The 20473-nt window shown below is 46.3% G+C and overlaps 1 protein-coding gene across 7 annotated transcripts in view; it reads right to left on the bottom strand.

Annotated features, from left to right (window-relative positions):
• AGAP2 (ArfGAP with GTPase domain, ankyrin repeat and PH domain 2) overlaps positions 1 to 20473 on the bottom strand; it is an 897926-nt gene that overhangs the window by 425188 nt on the left and 452265 nt on the right. For all 7 annotated transcript variants that reach the window (XM_085600818.1, XM_085600812.1, XM_085600813.1 and 4 more), the window contains exons 2-3: positions 15426 to 15484; positions 13583 to 13670 (exon numbers count right to left, since the gene is read on the bottom strand). In XM_085600818.1, coding sequence (XP_085456944.1) covers positions 13583 to 13670; positions 15426 to 15484 — 147 coding nt within the window. The remainder of the gene's footprint in view (positions 1 to 13582; positions 13671 to 15425; positions 15485 to 20473) is intronic.

Raw genomic sequence — 20473 nt, 5'->3', positions numbered from 1 at the left:
AAACAACACTACACAGCACCAATGAGTCCCTTCAGGCCATCTGCTGCGTGGTGCTTGAGCTCTGGACCGCATGGTCAGGATGCTTTAGTCCACCTCGGCGATGTAGTTCAGACCGACCTGGTCTCGCGGTGTCAAAGTCTATTTACACAGTTCCAATAACGGTGCATCTGAAGCGGGGGTGGAGTCCACTTTGGGGATCTTGCAGGCGCTCAGGCTCTGGTGGACAGCCAACCTGCAAATGCAGAGTTTGACCTTGGTGGATGAGGGCTTTCCTTGGAGGTGATGACTCTTTCTAGTTCTCGATAGCCGAGCAGCTTCAGACTTGCCTCTCTCTTGCCTGGACTCCCCTCTCACAGGAGTCTTCTGGAGTGCCTTCCTGCCGGGCTACCATGGGACCATGTGGACTGTGCGGGCCTTGTGTAGCCCACGCGAAGGCGTCGCTAAGGAACTGACAACAGGACCACAGCCAAGTCGCTTATGCAGCCCAAGGGATGGGGTCTCAGAGTCTGTGTGTTCTCGCCGTAAGGACTCCGGTTCTCTGCCTTCCTCAGATGGTCTTTTGGTGACCAGTCTCCATCTGCGACCTCCATGCTTCTTGGTGCCTGTCGTGGAGCTGCTGCTGACGCATCTCTCTGATTTGGATTCCCCTCTCACAGGAACTCCGTTGAGGCCCTTGCCACTGGATTGCCACATGACTGCGTGGACTGTGCCAGCCTTTCGTAGGCCGCGCAGAGGGGTCGCTGCAGAACTCCCAACAGGGCCATGGCCAAACCTCGTATAACCACATGGGTGGATGGTCCAATGATCGGGTATGCTCTTCTTCGGCAGGCTTCAGGTTTACGGAGGCAAACGGAAGGTTCCAGGGTGGCTAGCCTTGTTGATCTCCGGATGTCTTGAGTGTTTGGATCCCCTCTGGTGGTGCGATGCTCCACAGATGGACTTGGTGATGATGCACCAGTATGATGGATACAATAATTTTCTTTCGGTTGAGCAACAGGCGGCGATCTCTTGCTTTCTGTGACCTCGTGAAGTGAGGAGGACAGGTGGGACTTCGAGCCCACTTACGGTTGTCTTCTGGCAAGTGCACTTGCTAGATGTGGTGCCATCGATGTCAAGCAGCCGGTGACAGGTGAGTAGACGGTCGCACTGTGAAGCGTGGGGCCTGTATGCAGATCACGCTTGCAAGCCGCTTACGGTTGGTCCTCCCGCGAGGCTGTCTCCAGTGATGTCTCTGCACCCCGTGGCTGGCTTGTGCTGATGAACACCTTCTCCAGTGCTGGCATGAGTCCGCCGTCCTGCTGCTCTTGTATTTTTCCCTCTTGCACGCCTGTGGTGGTTGATTGACCTGTTCCATCAATGTCACTCTCCTTTCCTTCTTCGCAGAGTGGCGTCATACCACTCTCTTCTCCTTCTTCCGACCAGGTTTGTCACTCAGATGTGGCGTCCTGCCACATGTCTCCTGTTTGTGCCACATGGACATCTTGCTTGTCATGTCCGGTTCTTGGGACGATCTTTACTTTGCTGCTCACCTGTCACAGGTCTGTCCTGTTGCTAGGACATGCTTCTTCTCCTTGAGGATCTCTTGCAGGCCCCTTACCCTCCTCAGGGGTTTCATGACGCTCCTCTGCTCTTCACTCTAGAGCGTTGTGCTTGCGCCTTGAGTCTGCGCCGTCATGGCGCCTGATCCTGCCTCCATTCAGGCATGCTTGGCAGGGTTGGTCCCTTCGAGTGACATGCTCCTTGATTGCGGTGCGAATGTGGCATCCGGCCATGTGTTGCATGTCCTTGGAGCACATGTTGCGGTGGCAGCTTGCCAAGTGGAGTGTGCGACTCTCCTCTTGCCTGTCTTGGGTCACTGGCGACTCTGTCTTGAGGCAGTGTGAGGCAGGACACTGTGCTGTCTTTGGCCCACTGCGGGGCATCGCAAACACAGTGGAGATGTGGATGCTCTTCTTGCTGCTTTCAGCATTGCTTCTTTTCTGTGGAGATGTCTCTATCTCCTGGGCGCCAGCCTGTGCTGTCGCTCTTCTGGGTGTAAGCGTCAGCACACCTCGGACTCCGCGCTCTTGGTTCTCCTTCATGGGTGCCCTCTTCTGTTGGTCGGCGTGTTTGCTCTTCTTTCATGCTTTCGGTGGTGTCCGACGGCCACAGGGGCTTGAATGCTCAGCGCACTCCCTTCTTGTGTTTTTCGTGGGGCTTGCTTGGTGTTTTGCTACCTCTAGTTCGATTCCCTCTGCTGGACCTTATTTAGGCATGTGTCGCTCCCCTTGGAGGCACTGCCGAGGACACCTTTAACCGCACGTTTCCCTCGTGCTCAGTGTAAGGCTTGTGCAGCTGACATCTTCATCAGGCACATCAGCGGTCCTGCTGGCAGTGCTGACTTTCCTTGTTTGCAATACTGACTTATAGATGTGTGTCTCCCATCGGAACGACTTCCCCTTACTTCATTCACCACATAACCTTTTGCATGCAGGTGGCATGTGACCTTTATACCAGGTAGTGTCTGTGGTGCCTTGTGTGCTTTCCCTGTGGCATTGGAAATTTGCTTCAGGCGGTGGCTGGCTATTTCCAATACCAAATGAGATGCAGTGAGGCACCAGCAGGTGGTGCTGCATCTACAATTCACAAGCCCCAACAGCTTTGTAAGGCCACAGGCCTGCAGCTTTCACGGGCAAGAATGGAGCTCATCTTTGCTGCAGTGGGCTTTAGTAGAGGTATGTGCGAGCAATGCGTGCTCCACGGTGGACAGCAGGGCCTTTGAAAGTCGCCTGATTGGACTGTAGTGTTTAGGTCACCTGGAGCTGCTCACCGGGCTGTGCACTGTGCATCGAAACATACTGCAGCGCTGAAAAGTCTCAGCGGTCTTTCTTCACGTTGGGAGCAGCCCGGGATGTGGGAGGCCGGTGCGAGGATTTAGCCAAGTAAGTGTTGCGGCTGCTTTAATGATGCCGGTCAGCTTATTTGTGGATGGAGGCTCATCTGCATGCTTGTCACTTTTACTCTGGTGCTAGCTCTGGTCGGGGCCTTTGCATGTGAGTTGCTCGGTGCTTCCTCTATGCGTCTATCATTGGGGAACTCTCGAAAGTAGACCGGTCTCCGTATACCGGCCGCAGTGGGCGCAGGGAGGCATCGGGGCCCGCTCCTCTCCCTCTACAGCCCTTCCCTCTTCTCTGGGGCGCAATAGCCAGGTAAGCAGAGGCCTGTGCAGGGCTTGCCTCGGGGTTGACATGGGCACAGTCTTATATCACCCACTGATGTCGAGTACCGGTGCACCATTCATTACTTGCTGGACTCACTAGTGTCTAATATGCGCCTTATTAGTGACGCGATCCACTCCCCTTCTCCACTGGACAGAATGGGGACAGGCCGGGGCAACTTGCGGGCGCCTCAGTATATGAGGGCATAGCCAGACCTAGGCATTGTCGTACCCCGAGGAGCAGTCAAGGCTCGTCCACTCGTTGGCGTGGGGCCCTCCTTGTCATGCTGTCCTGTGCATGCCGCGACTCACTAGGTGGGTGGCAACAGCAGCACCGGCCTGAGGGAGACGACCAGCCTCTTCTCTCCCACCGCAGGGCCGGTCAGAGTAGCAGGCTGCTGCAGGGGCATGCACTCGCCCGCGTGCCCTCCTTATTGGAATGCCTGTCGACAGATGGGGCAGCTTGCGGGCACTTCAGGGCATGGGTTAATCCCGCTGCTTGTGAGCATGCATTCCACTCTTTGAAGGTGCTTCTCAGTGTGCTTGTTGACATCACACCTCCTACGTAAATGCCTTTTACCTGTTGCTGGATGCAGTTTTCTCACTCCACGCGGGCATTGGCAGGGAGGTCACTCAGTGGTGTGGGGGCATTTCACTCCTGCTTATCTTGCTGCTGGGCCATCGATATGGCAGGGCTGTAGTAGCTCAGCACGCAGGTGGGCAGATGCAGTGGTAACTCTGTGGACACGTCTCCAGGCGTGCCACAGCAGCAGGTCCGGGAGTGCATTAGATACTCCTACGCTTCTCCCCTCACAATGCACTGGAGGACTGCTGTTGTATGCGGGGGGATCGACCCACTCATCACCATTGTAGTGTCTTGGGCCATACGCTCACATACTGTACAAATGACCACACGGACACGCAGTAGTTAGGTACTGGAACTGGCCCAGGGCACATGCGCCCGGCCCCTTTTATTTGCAGGGTCACCTGACTGGTGACACCTGTGATGGGTGGATGTATGGTGTGGGGGGCAAACAGGCAGAACACTAGAACGTGTCCAGCAGGACACTACACCCTCAATGCACTTTGCAGGGGTGCCCCCTCGAGTTTCGTTATGCCACTGCACATATGTTGATGTCAAACGGGGCACTTTTAACTACAGCCAATTTAAAGTTTGACTCTATAGCTTGCAAGGTTTATGAACAAGGCCACTGGGACTATGGGCCAGGGGAACACCATATTATGCTGCATGGTTCGCCATGCAGCAAGACAATGCAAATTAGGTGGCGTAATGCGGCAAGTTTTGTGTTAGTATTACCTCATTAGTTTGGCATTTTTACACGTTAACACTATGTCGGCAACTGCTATACCTCATTAGTACCACTTTGATACCCAAATACAGAAATAAACAAAAAAGGTGTCTAGTTAACCTTTTTGACTAGCCTTTCATTGTGCAACAAGATGTATTGCCATGTTTTAGTAACTTTTAATCTATTTGAGCTAGAAACCTTTTTTTCTGCTGAAATATGCAGAATATGCAGCAGAAGATGGATTGTGTAGCAAATGCGGCAAATCCATGATCATGCTGAAAACGTAGCTGCTGCAAAATCACATAAATCCAGTGTTGTGACTTATGAGTAACGAAAACACAAGGTTTTCTAAATTCGAGGTTCTAGGGGTTTCGAACACCCACCAAATCGCCACCATGCCAACTCTCACTTGTTGGAGTTGTGTGCAATGCCTATAATGCATCCTTTGTTATGTCTGGATGGAGTACACTGTCATGGAAACCTATCAAGTATGGTGAACTTATGGGCACTCACTCCATGACTTCAATGCACTCATCCTACACCACAACGTGAAGCACTGGCCAGAGAATGGACGGTCCACATTGGAAGACATGTTTGAGCACACGATGCTGCTCACATTCTCGGAGGTGACCGAGAAATACGGACTTGGCCTTGGCCACTACCTGACGTACAATGCACTGGCGTATGTCATCAAGAAGACATGGGACCAGGACCCGGCCAAACCGCACACCTCCAAAAGGCTTGGACTCTTGCTAGAATGCGGCGGGTTAAGAAGGCGGTAAGTTTGTTATATAACCTGCTCCTTGTGTCTCACCTTACTGAGTACCCTGGTCTTCGGGGTAATTGGGATGACATTGTAGGGCAGGAGTTGATGGATGAGCAGAGCAGTGGGAAAGGGCGTTGAGGCAGGTAAAACCAGTGTAGAGGAACCCGAGAATTAACTATACCCAGTCCAACTACTTCCACCATACATATCTTACTCCTGCGTGGTTCAACCACTTGTTCCTGGGAGTACAGCCCCCATGCCGTAGATGCCCCTCAGAGACAGAGGATTTCCAACACATGCTTTGGTTTTGCACCGAAATAGCAAGGTGCTGGAGGGATGTGGTAGCGACCATGACTGAGCTTATGAACAAACCCCTTGAACAAACCCCCTAAGCAATGCCTATTGGTGCTGATACACATATGAAAAAGACAAAGCATGTCACGAAATTCATAGCATACGCTCTAGCTAAATGGAGTATTACAATGGCCTGAAAATCACCGGGGGCACTACAGCAGCGATGGTGGCGAAATGATCTCCTTAAATGGGGGACTGCAGATAGGAAAGCATGGTATGAACTATGTACACAGAGCCTTAGAAGGTCCTTCTGCGGATACATGGGGCGATTAACTGACCGCTCTAAAATCCAAAACAGATGATAAACCTCCTTGAATGAAGGACAGGGGAGGATTTGAAGACTCTATGTCGTCATCCCGCCGTCTTTTTCCCCGCAGGCAATCTCAACGCGGTCGTTACAACGACCACGTTGTTATGTTATGTTATGTTATGTTATGTTATATTCCATTTGTAACACGCTCGGCTACTCACGAGTAACCCGGCGCGAAACCTGAGGGCAAACAGAGACAATCAAACAAAGAGAAATGTTTTCAGCTTCCTTTTAAAAACTGCAAGCTCCTGGGTAAGACGAAGAACAAGGGGAAGGGCATTCCAGGCCCTACTGGCTCTGACCACCAGAGAGCAGCCTCCAATCCTCTAAAGTCTAAATCTCGGAATCAAGGCCAAGCCTAGAGAAGCCAAGCGCAGGGCCCGCGCGGGGACATAGAAAGAAAAGCGCCTCTGAAGATAGAGAGGACCCTGACCATGGAGAGCACGATGGGCCAGAACCAGAGATTTATATTTGATTCTGGCCACAACTGGTAAACAATGGAGGGAAACCAGATGAGAAGTGACACTCATCCTCGAAGAGAGGCCCAGTAGCAGCCTAGCCGCAGTATTCTGGACTACCTGCAATTTCTTAATTAGGTAACCAGGAGACCCGCTATAGAGAGAGTTTGCATAGTCCAGCCGAGAAAGGATCAAAGCGCAAGTGACTGTAACTCTGGCTGCCTGCGGAAGGAGAGGAAAAAACTTCCTCAAGGTTTTAATAAGTCCAAAGCAGCAGCCAGCAGTGTTCTTGATATGGGTGGAGAACAGCAGATTCTCCTCGAACCAGACGCCCAAGTTCTTGGTGGGCTGTCCCTCGGATGAGGGGAGAGGAAGCTCCTGTGGCCACAGCTGATGACGGAAATCAGACGGAAAAGTGCCAAAAAGCAGGATCTCAGATTTTTGCTCATTACACTTGAGCTGAGCGCCTGCCAGCCAAGTGAAGATGGAGCGAAGGCACTGTTGGGCCGCAAGGACCGAGCTGGAGGCCTTATCCCAGGTGAAAAGCAGCTGAGTGTCGTCTGCATAGGCCAAAACCTTAGCACCAAGAGCTTCAGCCAGATGGATCAAAGCTGTAACATAAATGTTAAAGAGCAAAGGGCTAAGGGAGGAACCCTGCGGGACACCCGTGGTGACCACGCGGGGGGAGGAGTAGAATGGAGGGAGCCAAATCTGCTCAACCCTTTCCTCCAAAAAGGACCTAAGCCAGCCCCACACGGCCCCCGACACGCCAATCTCAGCAAGACGGATCAGCAGAAGATCGTGCGGGACCATATCAAAAGCCGCCGAGAGGTCCAACAAAATCAGAGCGGCCCTACCCCCAGCGTCGAGACACGTCCGGATGGCCTCCACAACCTCGACAAGGACCATCTCCGTACAATGGCCCGACCGAAACCCTGATTGCGATGGGTGAAGGAGAGCCTCTGACTACACAAAATCAGACAGTTGTTTATGCACCACCTTTTCACAAACCTTTGCAATAGCTGGCAAGAGAGAGATGGGGCGGTAGTTGGCTGGATTAAGCGGGTCCAAGGATGGTTTTTTAAGCAGTGGCAGAATCTTAGCCTCCTTCCAGACCTGAGGTACCGCCTTGAACTGTAAGGAGAGATTGACAATCTGGTTGACTTCCAGATAAATGCTTTCTGCTACAGCTGCCAGTAGTCTAGCCGGGCAGGCATCTGCCGGGACCCCGATTTAAGTCCTCTGAGGATTTTAAGACTTTCCAGAGGGTGAACCGGGATAAAGGCAGACAACAGAGTAGAAGGAACCGGCCGCACAAGCTGCGACCCTGGCAGAACACGCAAGTCAGGAGAGAAGGAGGCCTGAATGGCCGTAATTTTATCGCTGAAGGACCCAGCCAAGATATTGCACCGGTCAAACGAGGAAGTGTGATTCCACATACCATTACTCCGCAAGTCAGAACAACGACTTGCGGAGGGGGGGCGCTGGATGTTGGAATAGTATAATTTACTATTCCAGCCCCAGTCTGTGTGGACACTAGGGAAGGTGTTGGATTTTAAATCCAACACCTCCCCCTCCCTCCGCAAGTCGTTGTTCCGACTTGCGGAGTAATGGTATGCGGAATCACAACGCGGTCGTTGTAACGACCGCGTTGTGATTCCCTGCGGGGAAAAAGTTTTGTGGTAAACGTTGTTTACCAACTGGAACATATATAATAAGAGACTAGCATATCTAACAAGGCAGGAAATAGCAGGGGCAGTGCTCAGGCTCACTAGGAAGGGGCAGTGTTTGAGATTGCGACAGTGACAAACACCCGGCTTCATAGTTCAGATCCCCTGATGAGGGAGAGTTGTAAGGGTTCTCTGTTCTTGTCTTGTCCTTCATGCAGGCCTAAGGGCCATCCAGTATCTCCTGACCAAAGAAGATTGCATGGATACGGACTATCCTAAGTGTACACCCTATAAGACGAGGAGATATCACACACCTCATTCGTTGCCAGCACTTGAGCGGAATTGTTTTTCTATTGAGCGTATAAATGTAATGTCTGTGAATATGCTTGAGTGCTTCTACAAACAGTACACACCTCTTATGACCCTGTCTGAAAATGTATAAAGAGATATTGAAGAAAAAAGAGTATGGTGAACCGGAGCAAACCATTTGTAATGCCATGTTGGAGAGTGATACAGTGGTCTCCAAGCCAAGCATTTGTCATTCTGGAATGGCACAAAGTGGTCTCCAAATTAACCAGTCAGCATATGCACATTGGCTTCATAGTGGCAAGTGAAAATGGAAGTGGTATTTTTCATCCTAAATAAAAACAAGCTTTGACCCTCTTCCCCATCAATGGGCTCCTGGAAACCATACAGCATATGTTACTGAGCTATACAATTCAATAGGAAATATGTACTTCTGGGCCCATCCGATCTGCTTAGCACTGACATACCGAATGTAGTCTCCGGATTTACTTGTTGATATTGGCACCTATGTTTGACTTTTGAAATGCACCTACAGTTTATTTATCCACTACTTCTGCTTGGAGGGTGCTCCAGGCATTCCCCGCTCTTTCTAGGAAAAGGAATTCCTACTGTTAGTATTGAGCCTGCTCTGTCACCACAAATGGTGACCTCTGGTTCTCTGAGTTGTCTTCCAGTGAACAATTTACTCACTTTTACTGTGCTTCTTCCATTTTATTCTCTCTTTATAAGTAAACACCACGGTCTAGAACTGGGCACAACGCTCCAGATGAGGCATTCAGAACTGAGTAGAATACAGCCAGTGTGATCTTCTGAACAGGAAAGCCGTATCTGAGATAGAGCCTTACTGATAATGCCTACAAGACTGACAGAAGTTACATTGGTTAGTAGCAGAGTGACTATTTAATCCTTTTTTTAAATTCCTGTATGAGATGAAAGGTGTTGTTGCAGGTGCACCGCAGAGAGTTAAAGCGTTGATTCAAGAAGAGATCTATTAACTTCTGCAGAACATCTACAATGTGAGTAGGCTAGGTTAAAATTGCATGATAAATCACAAGTGATGATTGGCAGAGGGCCTGTGGTAAATTAATTGACTGATGTGCCTTGTGGTAAATTACATCTGATTGGCTCAGTTCCCTGGTTTAAGTGACTAAAGACTGGCAGAGGATCCCGGGATAAATTGATATTATTAGGCGACTGTGTTGATTGGCCGGGGTGCCTGGGGTAAGTTGGGTGATGATTATATGGTGTTTTGAGATCAACAGTGTAAGAAGCACTTGCACGGCAATGCTGAGTAAGACAGTGAACATATCTGACATTCTGGAATTGATTTACCAGATTGGGGAATGACAGCTATCCCTCATTGACCACCTCAACTGCTTCTGGTCTGATGCCTCTTATGAATAGAGTCCCTGTCTCCTGTGAGATAGGACTCGCACTGTACCTTACTTACGAGCTTCCGGTAGGTCAAAACCAATATGGGGGTGTTTGTGTTCATGTTCGGAGGGAACAAGGCGTTGAGGTTCGGGTCGGTTCAAGGCTGAGTTGTATCTAGCTTATTCCTGTCTGTGGTGCATGATGGGCAAAAACGAAATGATGTACTGGAATACAGCCTTTATTAATTACCTGTGGCTGGCATTAATTCAAGCATTCCTCCTAAACGTTTGTGTTCTCCTCAGAGCAATGCCCTAAATGCTATGGGTATGCGGTATGATGGGCAAAAATGGGTGAGAAGCATTCCACCCATCACCATTTTTATTTTTAGCAGTCTCTCTTATTAGGAGACTGGCACCAAGGCCAATACTTAATAAATCAAATAACACTCTCAAGAGATAGATACCATGTACATGCATATGGCATGTGAATCCTGTATACGTTCACCTTTATCAATGCACAATTGTGCCAACAAACTAGAATGAAACATCCTCACTGACACGTTACATTAGCATCCTCACCTTCAAATGCTTGCAACCAGTGCATTCTGGGGAATATATCATATTACACACAAAACACTACACTCATCCCCTTCAGGTAGGTCCTAAAACATGCATGTTCATGCGCGCCATTAAACAGTCCTGCCTGGTGTGAGGACAGAAGGAAAAAGGATGGGAGAGGCATGCTTTGAGATGATTATGTATCTAGTGTATATGATGAAAATTGCAACGACATAGATTAATATAGTGATTCATCACCATAATTTTCTTTCATGGATTATTTTGAAAATTGCCTTTGCCTAAGATCAGCCTCATTGGAAGGGATGAATGGCTTGTTGTCCCCAGCTGCTGTCCGAGGAAGTAATTCTCTCCCACAGCACTAGCAAGGCAACCAGTGCTGCATACTTTGCTCGTTTGCTAATTAGACTCTGAAATTACTGAGAAATTAGAACACAGTGGAGGTGTCACACATGATGAAGTGTAGAGGAGAAAGATGGCCTCCTGAGGTCCTTAGAGCAGGAAATATTGCTCTGCTCTGCAGTTACCAGGGCATGCTTCCGGTGTGGTACTAGGAAAGTTTCCTCATTCAAAAAACTACTACAGAGCCTACCAAGATATTTTCTACAGTATCCCGTGTTGTGGCAGAATTGCACATCTGAAAGGAGTCCTTCACAACTGCTAAACTCTTAGCACTAAGGATTGTGAGGGAGTCTGAAAGGAATACGGACATCTGTTTGTAGTTTGGACTCCTATGCGCGAGATGTGCCTCCAATAACATGTTCTTTCATTCAGTTGCTTGGCCCTTCCCTGATTCCACGTGCCACTATTTTGGGCACTCAGGTGAGGTATATTGAGGTGTATATTTCACTCACCAAACACGCAAAAGGTGGTTGGAGGAATGCTTGCATCAAGTCTAATCACTGTCAATCACTTGGGGTAGCATTCCAACCCATCGCTCATTTGCCCCACCATTCAACCTCAGTTAAGACCCATGCGTATGCACCTCAGTCTTGACCCTGATCTAGTAGGAACAGTCCTACCCGCACTGCCAGGCCAGGTCCTCCCTGAATCGAAATACAATCAACGCAAGACCGGTTTCCCCCTGACTGGGGCTCATTAGTCAGGTGTAGCAAAAAAACGATGGGTTTGACTGCTACACAGAGCGATTGCCATTGGTTAGACCTGTTGCAAGAATTCCTCTCATCACCTTTTGTGTGTTTGATGTAATGCCCTAAGTGGCAAGGTTATGCCCAGAGGGGGGCACCTTGCTCACTATGCTACTGGAACCAAGCTACGCCCTACTGAAGAGCCCCAATCAGGGAGAAAACAATCTTTGGTTACTTGTGTTGAGGTTCAGGGAGGACCTGGCCTGGCAGGTTTGGTTGGACTGTTCCTATTGGAGCAGGGTCTAAACTGATTTCCGTCTAACTGGGTCCACAATGAGGTGGCATGATGGGCAAAAGAACAATGCGTTGAAATGCTACCCCAAGTGGTTGCCGGTGGTTAGACTTGCTGCTAGTATTCCTCCCATCACCTTTTGTGTGTTTGATATATTCCACTCACCCCAGTTTTATTGGTTATATGTATACCCTGACTCAACACACAAAATATTCCCATCAATTCAGCAAATTAGTGCTTTTTATATCTTCGATTATGCATGTTGCCCTAGGTATATTGAAGTTAGTGTTTGAATGTTTTTTCTTCTTTAGCCATACATAGTGTTTTTACATCTAATAACCACGTGTCCACCTATCTCTGTCTTTGGCCATGAATACGGCCTGTCACCGCCACTTTCTTGTGCTCATTTTTAATTCTTCATGGGTTACCTGTTTATTCCCTGTTTCCATTATTCATCTCCGCCATCTCCTCTGCATCCTTAACTCTCAGTGCCTATTTCCATCTTTCTTCTTTTGGCTTAGGTTTATGGCTCTGGCAACACTGAAGTCCCTAATACCACCTACATTTTTTTAATTCTTGGTATGACTTGTTGCCCTGATACCTCTTTCAAACGTCATGAGTCCTTTCTCTTTTCACAAGTAGGTTGTCGTGGCACCTCAGACACTGTGTCCATTATTGATTCATCTTTTGCAATGCACGTATTTTTGTATTATCCGTCATACCAGTGCTATCACCTCTCTTCTTTTTAAGTATATCATATAGTTTTTTCTTCTTGAAGGAGGTACATAGCCTTCACACTTCTCCAGTTCTTGCATTTCTCTTGGAGCAGGCATGTGATCTGGCCATCTCTTCCAGGATAATCCTGTGTGCATTTTTTTTCTCCTTCCTTGGTCAGGCCTGTAATCATGGCACGTCTTCCTTCGCGAGTCCAACCGTCTTCATCTTTTTGGGAAAAGCATATAGTAGGGCACAGTCTCTAGTCACTGTGTCCACATGAATTCTGTTTGGCTCTCCAGCTTCGGTACGTTTTTTAAGTCACCATGTCCATCTGTCTAGTTTTCATCGCTAAAGCCAACTCCTTCATTTCATCTCGTTCAATTTTCTCTTCAGTGCTAGGACCAAACATGAGAGCTCCTATCTGTTCAGGCTCCTCGCCCTTCTCTCTTTGTCTTCTTGCATTAGACATGGGGCATGCTTACTTCTCCAATCACCAAGTAGACACTTCTTTTTCTTGGTTCATGCTCATTTTCCTGGAATACTATCCATCTCCCTTCTTCACACTTTTGGGGTCAAAATGTCTGCCTGCATTCTCTGTTTAGATTAGTTGCATTACTCACAACATGCTCACTTTTCCATGCGGTGCATCTCAATAGAGGAATTGCTTTCTTTCAAAAGGAATTCAGGTAAGCTTCTGATCGTAGACTTGCAACAATAATTCAAGTGTCATCAGTAATAGGTGATTGATTACTTTTTTCGAAAAACAAAACGGAACAAAGTAAATGCATTGTATATTTGGTGCAGGGAAAGATGATCTATCATGTAATGATTTGTTTTTCTTAAAAAAAAAAGTCACCTTAAGAACATCTAAGATCCCTACACACTGGAAAGTAGCATCTTCTAAGGTATGTATCATCAGGGCGTGGTATGACACCATACAAATTAAAGACAGTTTCTGTGATGGAAAATCAGCATAAATATCAAGATGGCTGCATAGAACTATGGTGAAGAGGCTGAGGCGTGGCTTGTAGACGCCAAGTACGTTACCAACACCGCTGGCCCTTCCTGCTGGCAAACGAAACAGGGATCTACAGATATCGAAAGTGGCTCAGAAGTTGTGGGGAAGTGGGAAATACATTTTCAAACCCCACATTTTCATTACTTACTCTCTGATGATTCAACCCCCACGTAGGACCCGGTCACGAAGCGATGGACAAGGGCTGACTTGGCGCTCTTGATGTTGCCTACCACACCCTGAAACCAGAAGCGAACATGGGGGAGTTAGAAGGGTGAATTATGAAACAAAGACAGAAGTGCTGAAAGGAACAGTGGGTGGCTACGAGGGAGGAAAGGAAGAACAGAAGTAGGAAGGGAAGTATGGAGGAAGAGCAGAGAGAGGAAGGACAATTGGAGGGTGGGTGGGAGGAATGAAGAATGGAAGTCAGAAGGTTAGAGAAAGAGAGGAGGAAAGGACGGAAGGAATACAGGGGAAGCAGAAAGAGAAAAGGCTGAATAAAGATAGGAAAGAAATCAGTGATTGATTTGTAAAAACATTAGTGCCAAGGCTATGGTCAGGAGGCCACTGCAGCTTGCACCACACATTGCCCCTGCCATGCTGTCAATGATGGTAACAACACAACTACTAACCATCACACTCCTACACGTGTGACATTTTGGGCTATTTCAGGTCCCCAAAACTATAAGAATGGAGTGTGCTGTGTGTAATAGTAATTTTTGAGGTATATTGAATTTATTTATTTATTTATATAAAGTTTTGTATAGCGCGAACAAGACCCCGAAGGGTATCAGAGCGCTTCACAGTAGAGGGTGGAGGAACAAAGTAAGGGGACGTTGAAGAGAGGGTAGGGAAGGTTAGCAAGATGAACTAATAAAATTGTACAAAGAGGTGAACAAAACGTTACATAATAAGGTTAGGCAGAGAAACATAGACATTGCAATAGTAAGGAGAGAGAATAAACAAAATACATTTCGCAACCAGACAGGCCATGATCCAATTAAGGCAGGAACTTGTTCATTAGGAATGTTTTTATTTCAAGTTTGAATGCCGCCATGTAGGGGATACTGCGAAGTTCAGGTGGGAGAGAGTTCCAGATCTTTGGAGCCAATAATTAATTGTTGTTTTGGCCATCTCTAAATTAGCCAGACAGCGCCACCTTGAGGCAGACTGTCACAAGCGCCGGTGTTGACAATGAAGTGCTGGTGCTGAGCACCGGAAACCACCGGTTCAAACTAAGTACTGAAAGAAATGCAAAAGAGCAAGCGAAAGAGATGACTCAACAAAACGAGTGGTGAAGCAGAAACGGGGAGGGAATGGACAGTAAGGAAGGAAGCAAGAAAAGCGGTGCAGCTGGGAATGAAGAATGGAAGTGAGGACGAGTGGAAGGAAAGGGAGTCATGAAAGTATGAAATTTAGGAATAGAGTGACCGACAAAGAGACAGAGATGGCATGGAGGAGGTACGTATGAAAGAGATCAAAAAACAGATCAGTGGAATGGAAGGCACAGGGAAGGGAACTAAGTGGATAGCAGAAGAATGGCTGAACAAGGAACGCAGAAGGACAGAAGGGAGGTGGCAGGAATGAAATGAGGATGGAAAGAACAGGCGAAGTGTTGATGGACAGCAGGAAGTGGAAAGGGAGGTAAGTAGGAAGACAAGGAAGGAAACCAAAGAATCAGAATATTATGGGTGTAAATCTCTTACTTCCCATTCCATTCTTCCTAAATATATTCTAACATCAAAATATCATAATACTCAAATATCACGCTTTTATTGTGAATTGGGCAATTAAAGGCTGTGAATGCTTTCAGCATAATTATTATTGACTCTTACCAATAATGATTCACCATCATTGGCTGTATTTTGCCACCTCCACTGGTGTCCGAAGCCCCCCCGTAAAAATGTGGCTGTGACAGGAAACTGTCATGGAAAGCACCCCCTTCTTAAGGTAGCACACCCAGCCTAGAATGGAAACAATAGGAAACAACCTACCACTCTCAGCTCTGGGACGGAGCGGCTGAGGGCCCATTCCTGACTGGTTGCCACAGACTCTAAACAGCAAAGGAAGAAGAAATAAGCATCATGTTTCTTTTCAAAACTTGACGGCTCAATATAAAAAATGCATAGCCGCAGCTTCAAGGTTTGTAAATGTCACTAGAACCCCTGGGTAGCAAAGTATATACCCGCATTACACCGTTACCCGTTATGTATTTTTTTCCTCTCTCTCTCTCTCTCCCCCCCACTCCCAATTAAAGGGGCCAAGGGGCTTGAAATCATGCCAAGTCTTTGAAGTGGGACAGCAGCTTTTAGGATTGAAAACTAACTTGCACTCTGAGGCCCATCAGAGGGCTGCGAATATTGGTTGATAACAGCTCGAGGGACAAAGCACCCATTTGGGTATGGATTTATTCTGACACACACTACAAGTCCCAGAACGCAATGCAGAATTACTCACCTGAGTGGCCCATTAGAGGGCGCTTAGTTATTTATTCATAGGTGTGTCAACAACAATGTGTGTCGAGCCTTTGAAGAAGGAGCAGGAGCTCCGAAACACGTCAGGCTGAAATTGCCATCTGAATACAGGCTTTCATTGTTCCTTAAAATAAAGGCTTTTCAAAGTCAGGTGCTGTTCGAGTGCGTCCTTGCTCTTGGGGCACTTGTTGGAAACACGCACGCGCTCACACACACACACACACCACTGCAGTCCAAAATTTCATATATCTTCCTTTACTAACGCATTAGGGGCTATGACGCGTTTCAGCAGGGTCCCCTGCCTTGATCACACCACATAAACTTCCAGTCCAAATGAAGCGCACACTCAGGCTGGTAGCAGATTAGGAAGATTAAATCTTCCTAGTCTGCTACCAGCCTGAGTGTGCGCTTCGTTTGGATTGGATTTTTGTACTGAAGGTCCGGTGGGTCCCGACGGCGCAGAAGGGACATGCCGTTTGTGGATACATTTTACTATGTATGTATGTATGTGTGTATGTGTATATATATATATATACTCAATATACATATCTCCCAATAGCTTTCGCAGCAATGGATATTTATAGAAACAATGATGTAAGTAACTAGCTGACCCCTGATAATACTGAATTTAGTCACTGGATGGAAGTCTCTTTGAACAAACTCATTGACATTTTAATTTTTCTTACTTTTTGTCATTTGATATCATGAATATTAAGCACTAGCACTTCTCGTTCACTCAAAAGGGATACCTACAAAAAGTAGCTTTTTTAACCACATTTTATATAAATTTTTATCACAATTCTGTGTTATTTATTTATTCATAAATTGTGAATGTTACGCATTAAGCACTTTATAAATTTGGTAAACCTATACCTAAAGAGCACATTTTGCACAAAATTTGCACGAGACACTTTCTCTTATAAACTACGAATAGGTACTGTGAAAAACAGCACTATGCTGGTATCATGCAGTTTGGAAAACAAAACGCATTGAAGCAGTTATATGTTTTTCCAATGGCAGACATTTGCACAGAATACTGTTGAAAATATTTTTTCGTCATGGTGAATTAATGTGTATATTTTAACTATTTATACATATTTATTTATTATTGAAAATGTAATGTTTCTTTGTATGTTTTATACATTTTAAATTATTTATGTATAATTCACACTATGACGATTGTTTTTATCACCGATATATGTGATTTACAATATAACAGAATCTGTTTTCCAATACCATGAATGTTTAAGTAAGCATTGGAGCACATAAACTAAAAAAAGAAAGTGTTTCTTCACTGTTTAGCACCATAGGGGTGTGTTCTTTCCCATTTAGTACATATATAAAGACGACGTACTATAAGCTCTGTATGTGATCAAGGGCACTTGATGCCCGAAACGCGTCATGAAATGAGGAATTGAAAATAAAAAGAAGAAAATTTTGCCACTAACTTGTCCTGGTGGTCCGTTTCTGTCAGTTCGCCGCAAAGGAAGTGCTGAGAGGTGTTTAAGTGCATATATATATATATATATATATATATATATATATATATATACTGAAAAGTAATGTGATGTACATTTCATGGTGCAATTTCGGCAATATTTTGATCCTGTTCTTACGTCTCCCTTTTGCAATGCAAAATATGGAGTTTGCGCCATATGTACAATCGTATTGACGTAGAACTTTATGTTTTTTCCCCAAAGATATTGCTCGATCTAGCAGCAGAGCAGTTTCTTTGGCGGTTGCATGTCTAAGGGCGCCGCGTGGTATATAGGCTTACCATGTGGGGCAGTCTTGTTTTTAGAGCCAGTGGGGTAGGTTTAGAGCGGCCCGCCCTCCATAATTAGAGATCCCCATAGGAAAGGCAGGGATCTGAGTCTCTGCAACACAGAAGGCGGGCCGAATGGGACCCAACCATGTTTAATGCGCAGTAGCGGTCCGTGGAGGGAGTTCCGTGCAAAGCAGCGCGCGCAACAAATTTTGTTTTATTTATTTAATTGTTTACTTACCTCCTTTTATGCATATTCCAGTGTTCACCACCCCCCACCCTGACCCTCCCCCACCAACCCTCACCACCCCACAGAACTCCCTCCACAGGCCGCTACTGCTTAAACAGAGGAAACAGTAAATTTGGTAGGTGGAGCACCTGTCACTTTATGCCACTTTTCGGCAGATGTGCCACATCTGCCAAACTCGAAGTGGCCCTCAATATCTCTCTTTTCCATCTCCATACTTCATTCACTCCAAAATTCAAAGCCGTGTCAGAGGAATAATACATTCCGTCTCAGTGAGGACACGGTATAATTAAAATGGATATCTGTTGTGGGCTATCAAAGTAGCTTTTAAACCCACAAGAATTCTCTACCTCTCTTTTTGCACCCCCACTCTCTTTGTTTCCCGATTAATCACTTGACTCCAAATCACAAATTCATTCTAAGTTAAATTGACTGATATTTAAATAGCCTGTTATTAGAATGTTTGTATCCTAAAAGAACCAGCAGAAATCTCTACTTAGCTCTGATTTTGTGTCACAGCCTCCAGTCCCCCTGTTGCCAAACATTGCTTGTACGTGCCATTTTGTTGATTGTCTGAGAATCATGAGTTAGCTTAGAAATAAAACCAACATCTAAAACCGGCATGAACTTGTGTCAAAAGTTTTATAACACCTGTGTAACATTTATATGTGAAAAATATCCCACAGCACTACCATTACTTCTTTGAAAAGTCTACAGCAATTGTGCATTTTGTTATGCATAAATGGATTCAAACCAAGGCTATAGGCCTTAATATAGAAAGGTTATAGGCCCTATGATAGAAAGTGCCCCGGATGCACATTGAACATGTGTGCCCACTTTTTCCATCCCTGAGGCCCTTTGGTATTACAGAAGGGGCTTCAGATGACTGTGTGTCTGTAATACAGATCACATCAGCATTAAATATTCACTGGCACCATGTCAAGGAGGTGCTGCGTCATTTCCATGGCTATGTGGCCCCTTGCAAATGAAGGAATCCTTTGTTTGTGTATCCATCTTATATTACAGATGCAGGGCAGTCACTCACTGCGCCCGCATGCAGTAGGTTTTCGGCCTCCCTCTGTAAATGCAGGATGGGTTGCCATCTCAATTGGAAGACGGAGAAGGGGCTACAAACAGCTGGTCCTTCTTTCACTAATGCACTATTCCCAGTAAAACCAGTCTCACATAAGGCCCTTTGGGTGTTTTACAGTGCTTCATTTTAGCAGGTGGTTGCAGGGGCCCACCGGCACTCATTTTTGGGGACCGGCACCTATATTTCCTCAACAAGCTTTGTTCCAGCGCACAAGAGAGAAAAACACAAAAGGGGGGGAAAAGGAGGAATAGAAATAAACGCAGTGACAAATAGAAAAAAAATAGGGATGTAAAAGAACCTGATAGAGTGAGATAAAGAGGAGAGGAGTGTCTGGTGGTAGATGAACCCGCCATAAGGTGGAATCAGTGCTTAACTTGTAAAAGAAAGAGAGTCGTACCCAGGGCTGTGCACAAAAGCCTGCTGCTGGTGCAATTGCATATTGGCTTGTCAAAGTGCAAGGCTGTGTATTCCTAAATCTATCTCACGCCTCTTTAATCCACTGGCAGACACTCCCAGCCCGTTTATTTCACTTTTGATTTTTTCCTGTGCTATGGTTTTTCCCTCTTTCTCTTCCTCAGCCTTCCCTTCTGAATGTTTTTTTCTTGTCTTCCTCTCGGGAAATGTTTGATGAGGAAAAATAAGTGCTGGTTTCCATAAATGAGTGCTGGTTTCCATAAATGAGTGCTGGTGGCTCAAATTAAGCATTGGGTGGAATTTACACTATGCAGCCTTGGTATTCGGCACCCCGGGCTCCACTAGTGCCAGGCGTGGGCTTCTGAACAAAACTTTGGGCCTTCGGCACTTACACTTTTACACATTAAGTATTCACTGATGTTTTGTCATACAAGGGATGATTAAATGCTCGTTCTGGTGCTGGAAAATTAAATAGCATTAGTTGAAAATAAGTATTGATTTTTATAATTTGTCATACTCTTCAAGAAATACTAGTAGACGATTTCTAGTTGTGTTAACACAACATGCAGAAGATGCAACGCAAATCCTCCAAATTATAGAAACAGGTAATCTAATCATTCCAATCCCCAAGGCTTGTGGAATCTGGCTGTCTATACTACTCATAATGAGGGTCTTATGCTATCACGTTCATATCTCAAAAATTGGCATTTATGCGACACCTACCTAAGTTCTTACTAGCTTCGCGCGACTCCTAGCAACAATGATACACACAATCAGCACGTGCATTGCACAGCTGCAGGCACCAGAGAGCACCATCCTATGCCTGCATCCTCATTAGTAAGAGAGGAGGTCTTGTGCTTCCCTCTTCTGCAGAATCCAGAGATGAGACTGACAAGGACTGACAGCCTTTTTATATTATGGAAAGCAGGGAGGAAAATATTCACTTAATCATTTTTCCAACAGCAATGTCATGCATAAGTTACATGTCACCAAACCTGGATGTGTAGCAGAAACATGAACCTGGTCTCTACTATTATCATATCCGTGCA

The sequence above is a fragment of the Triturus cristatus genome, chromosome 4_2, assembly GCF_964204655.1.
Source record: "Triturus cristatus chromosome 4_2, aTriCri1.1, whole genome shotgun sequence".
NCBI classification, from domain to species: domain Eukaryota; kingdom Metazoa; phylum Chordata; class Amphibia; order Caudata; family Salamandridae; genus Triturus; species Triturus cristatus.
The sequence above is the reverse complement of the archived record's forward strand: the minus strand, read 5'-3'. Positions and strand labels throughout refer to the sequence as shown.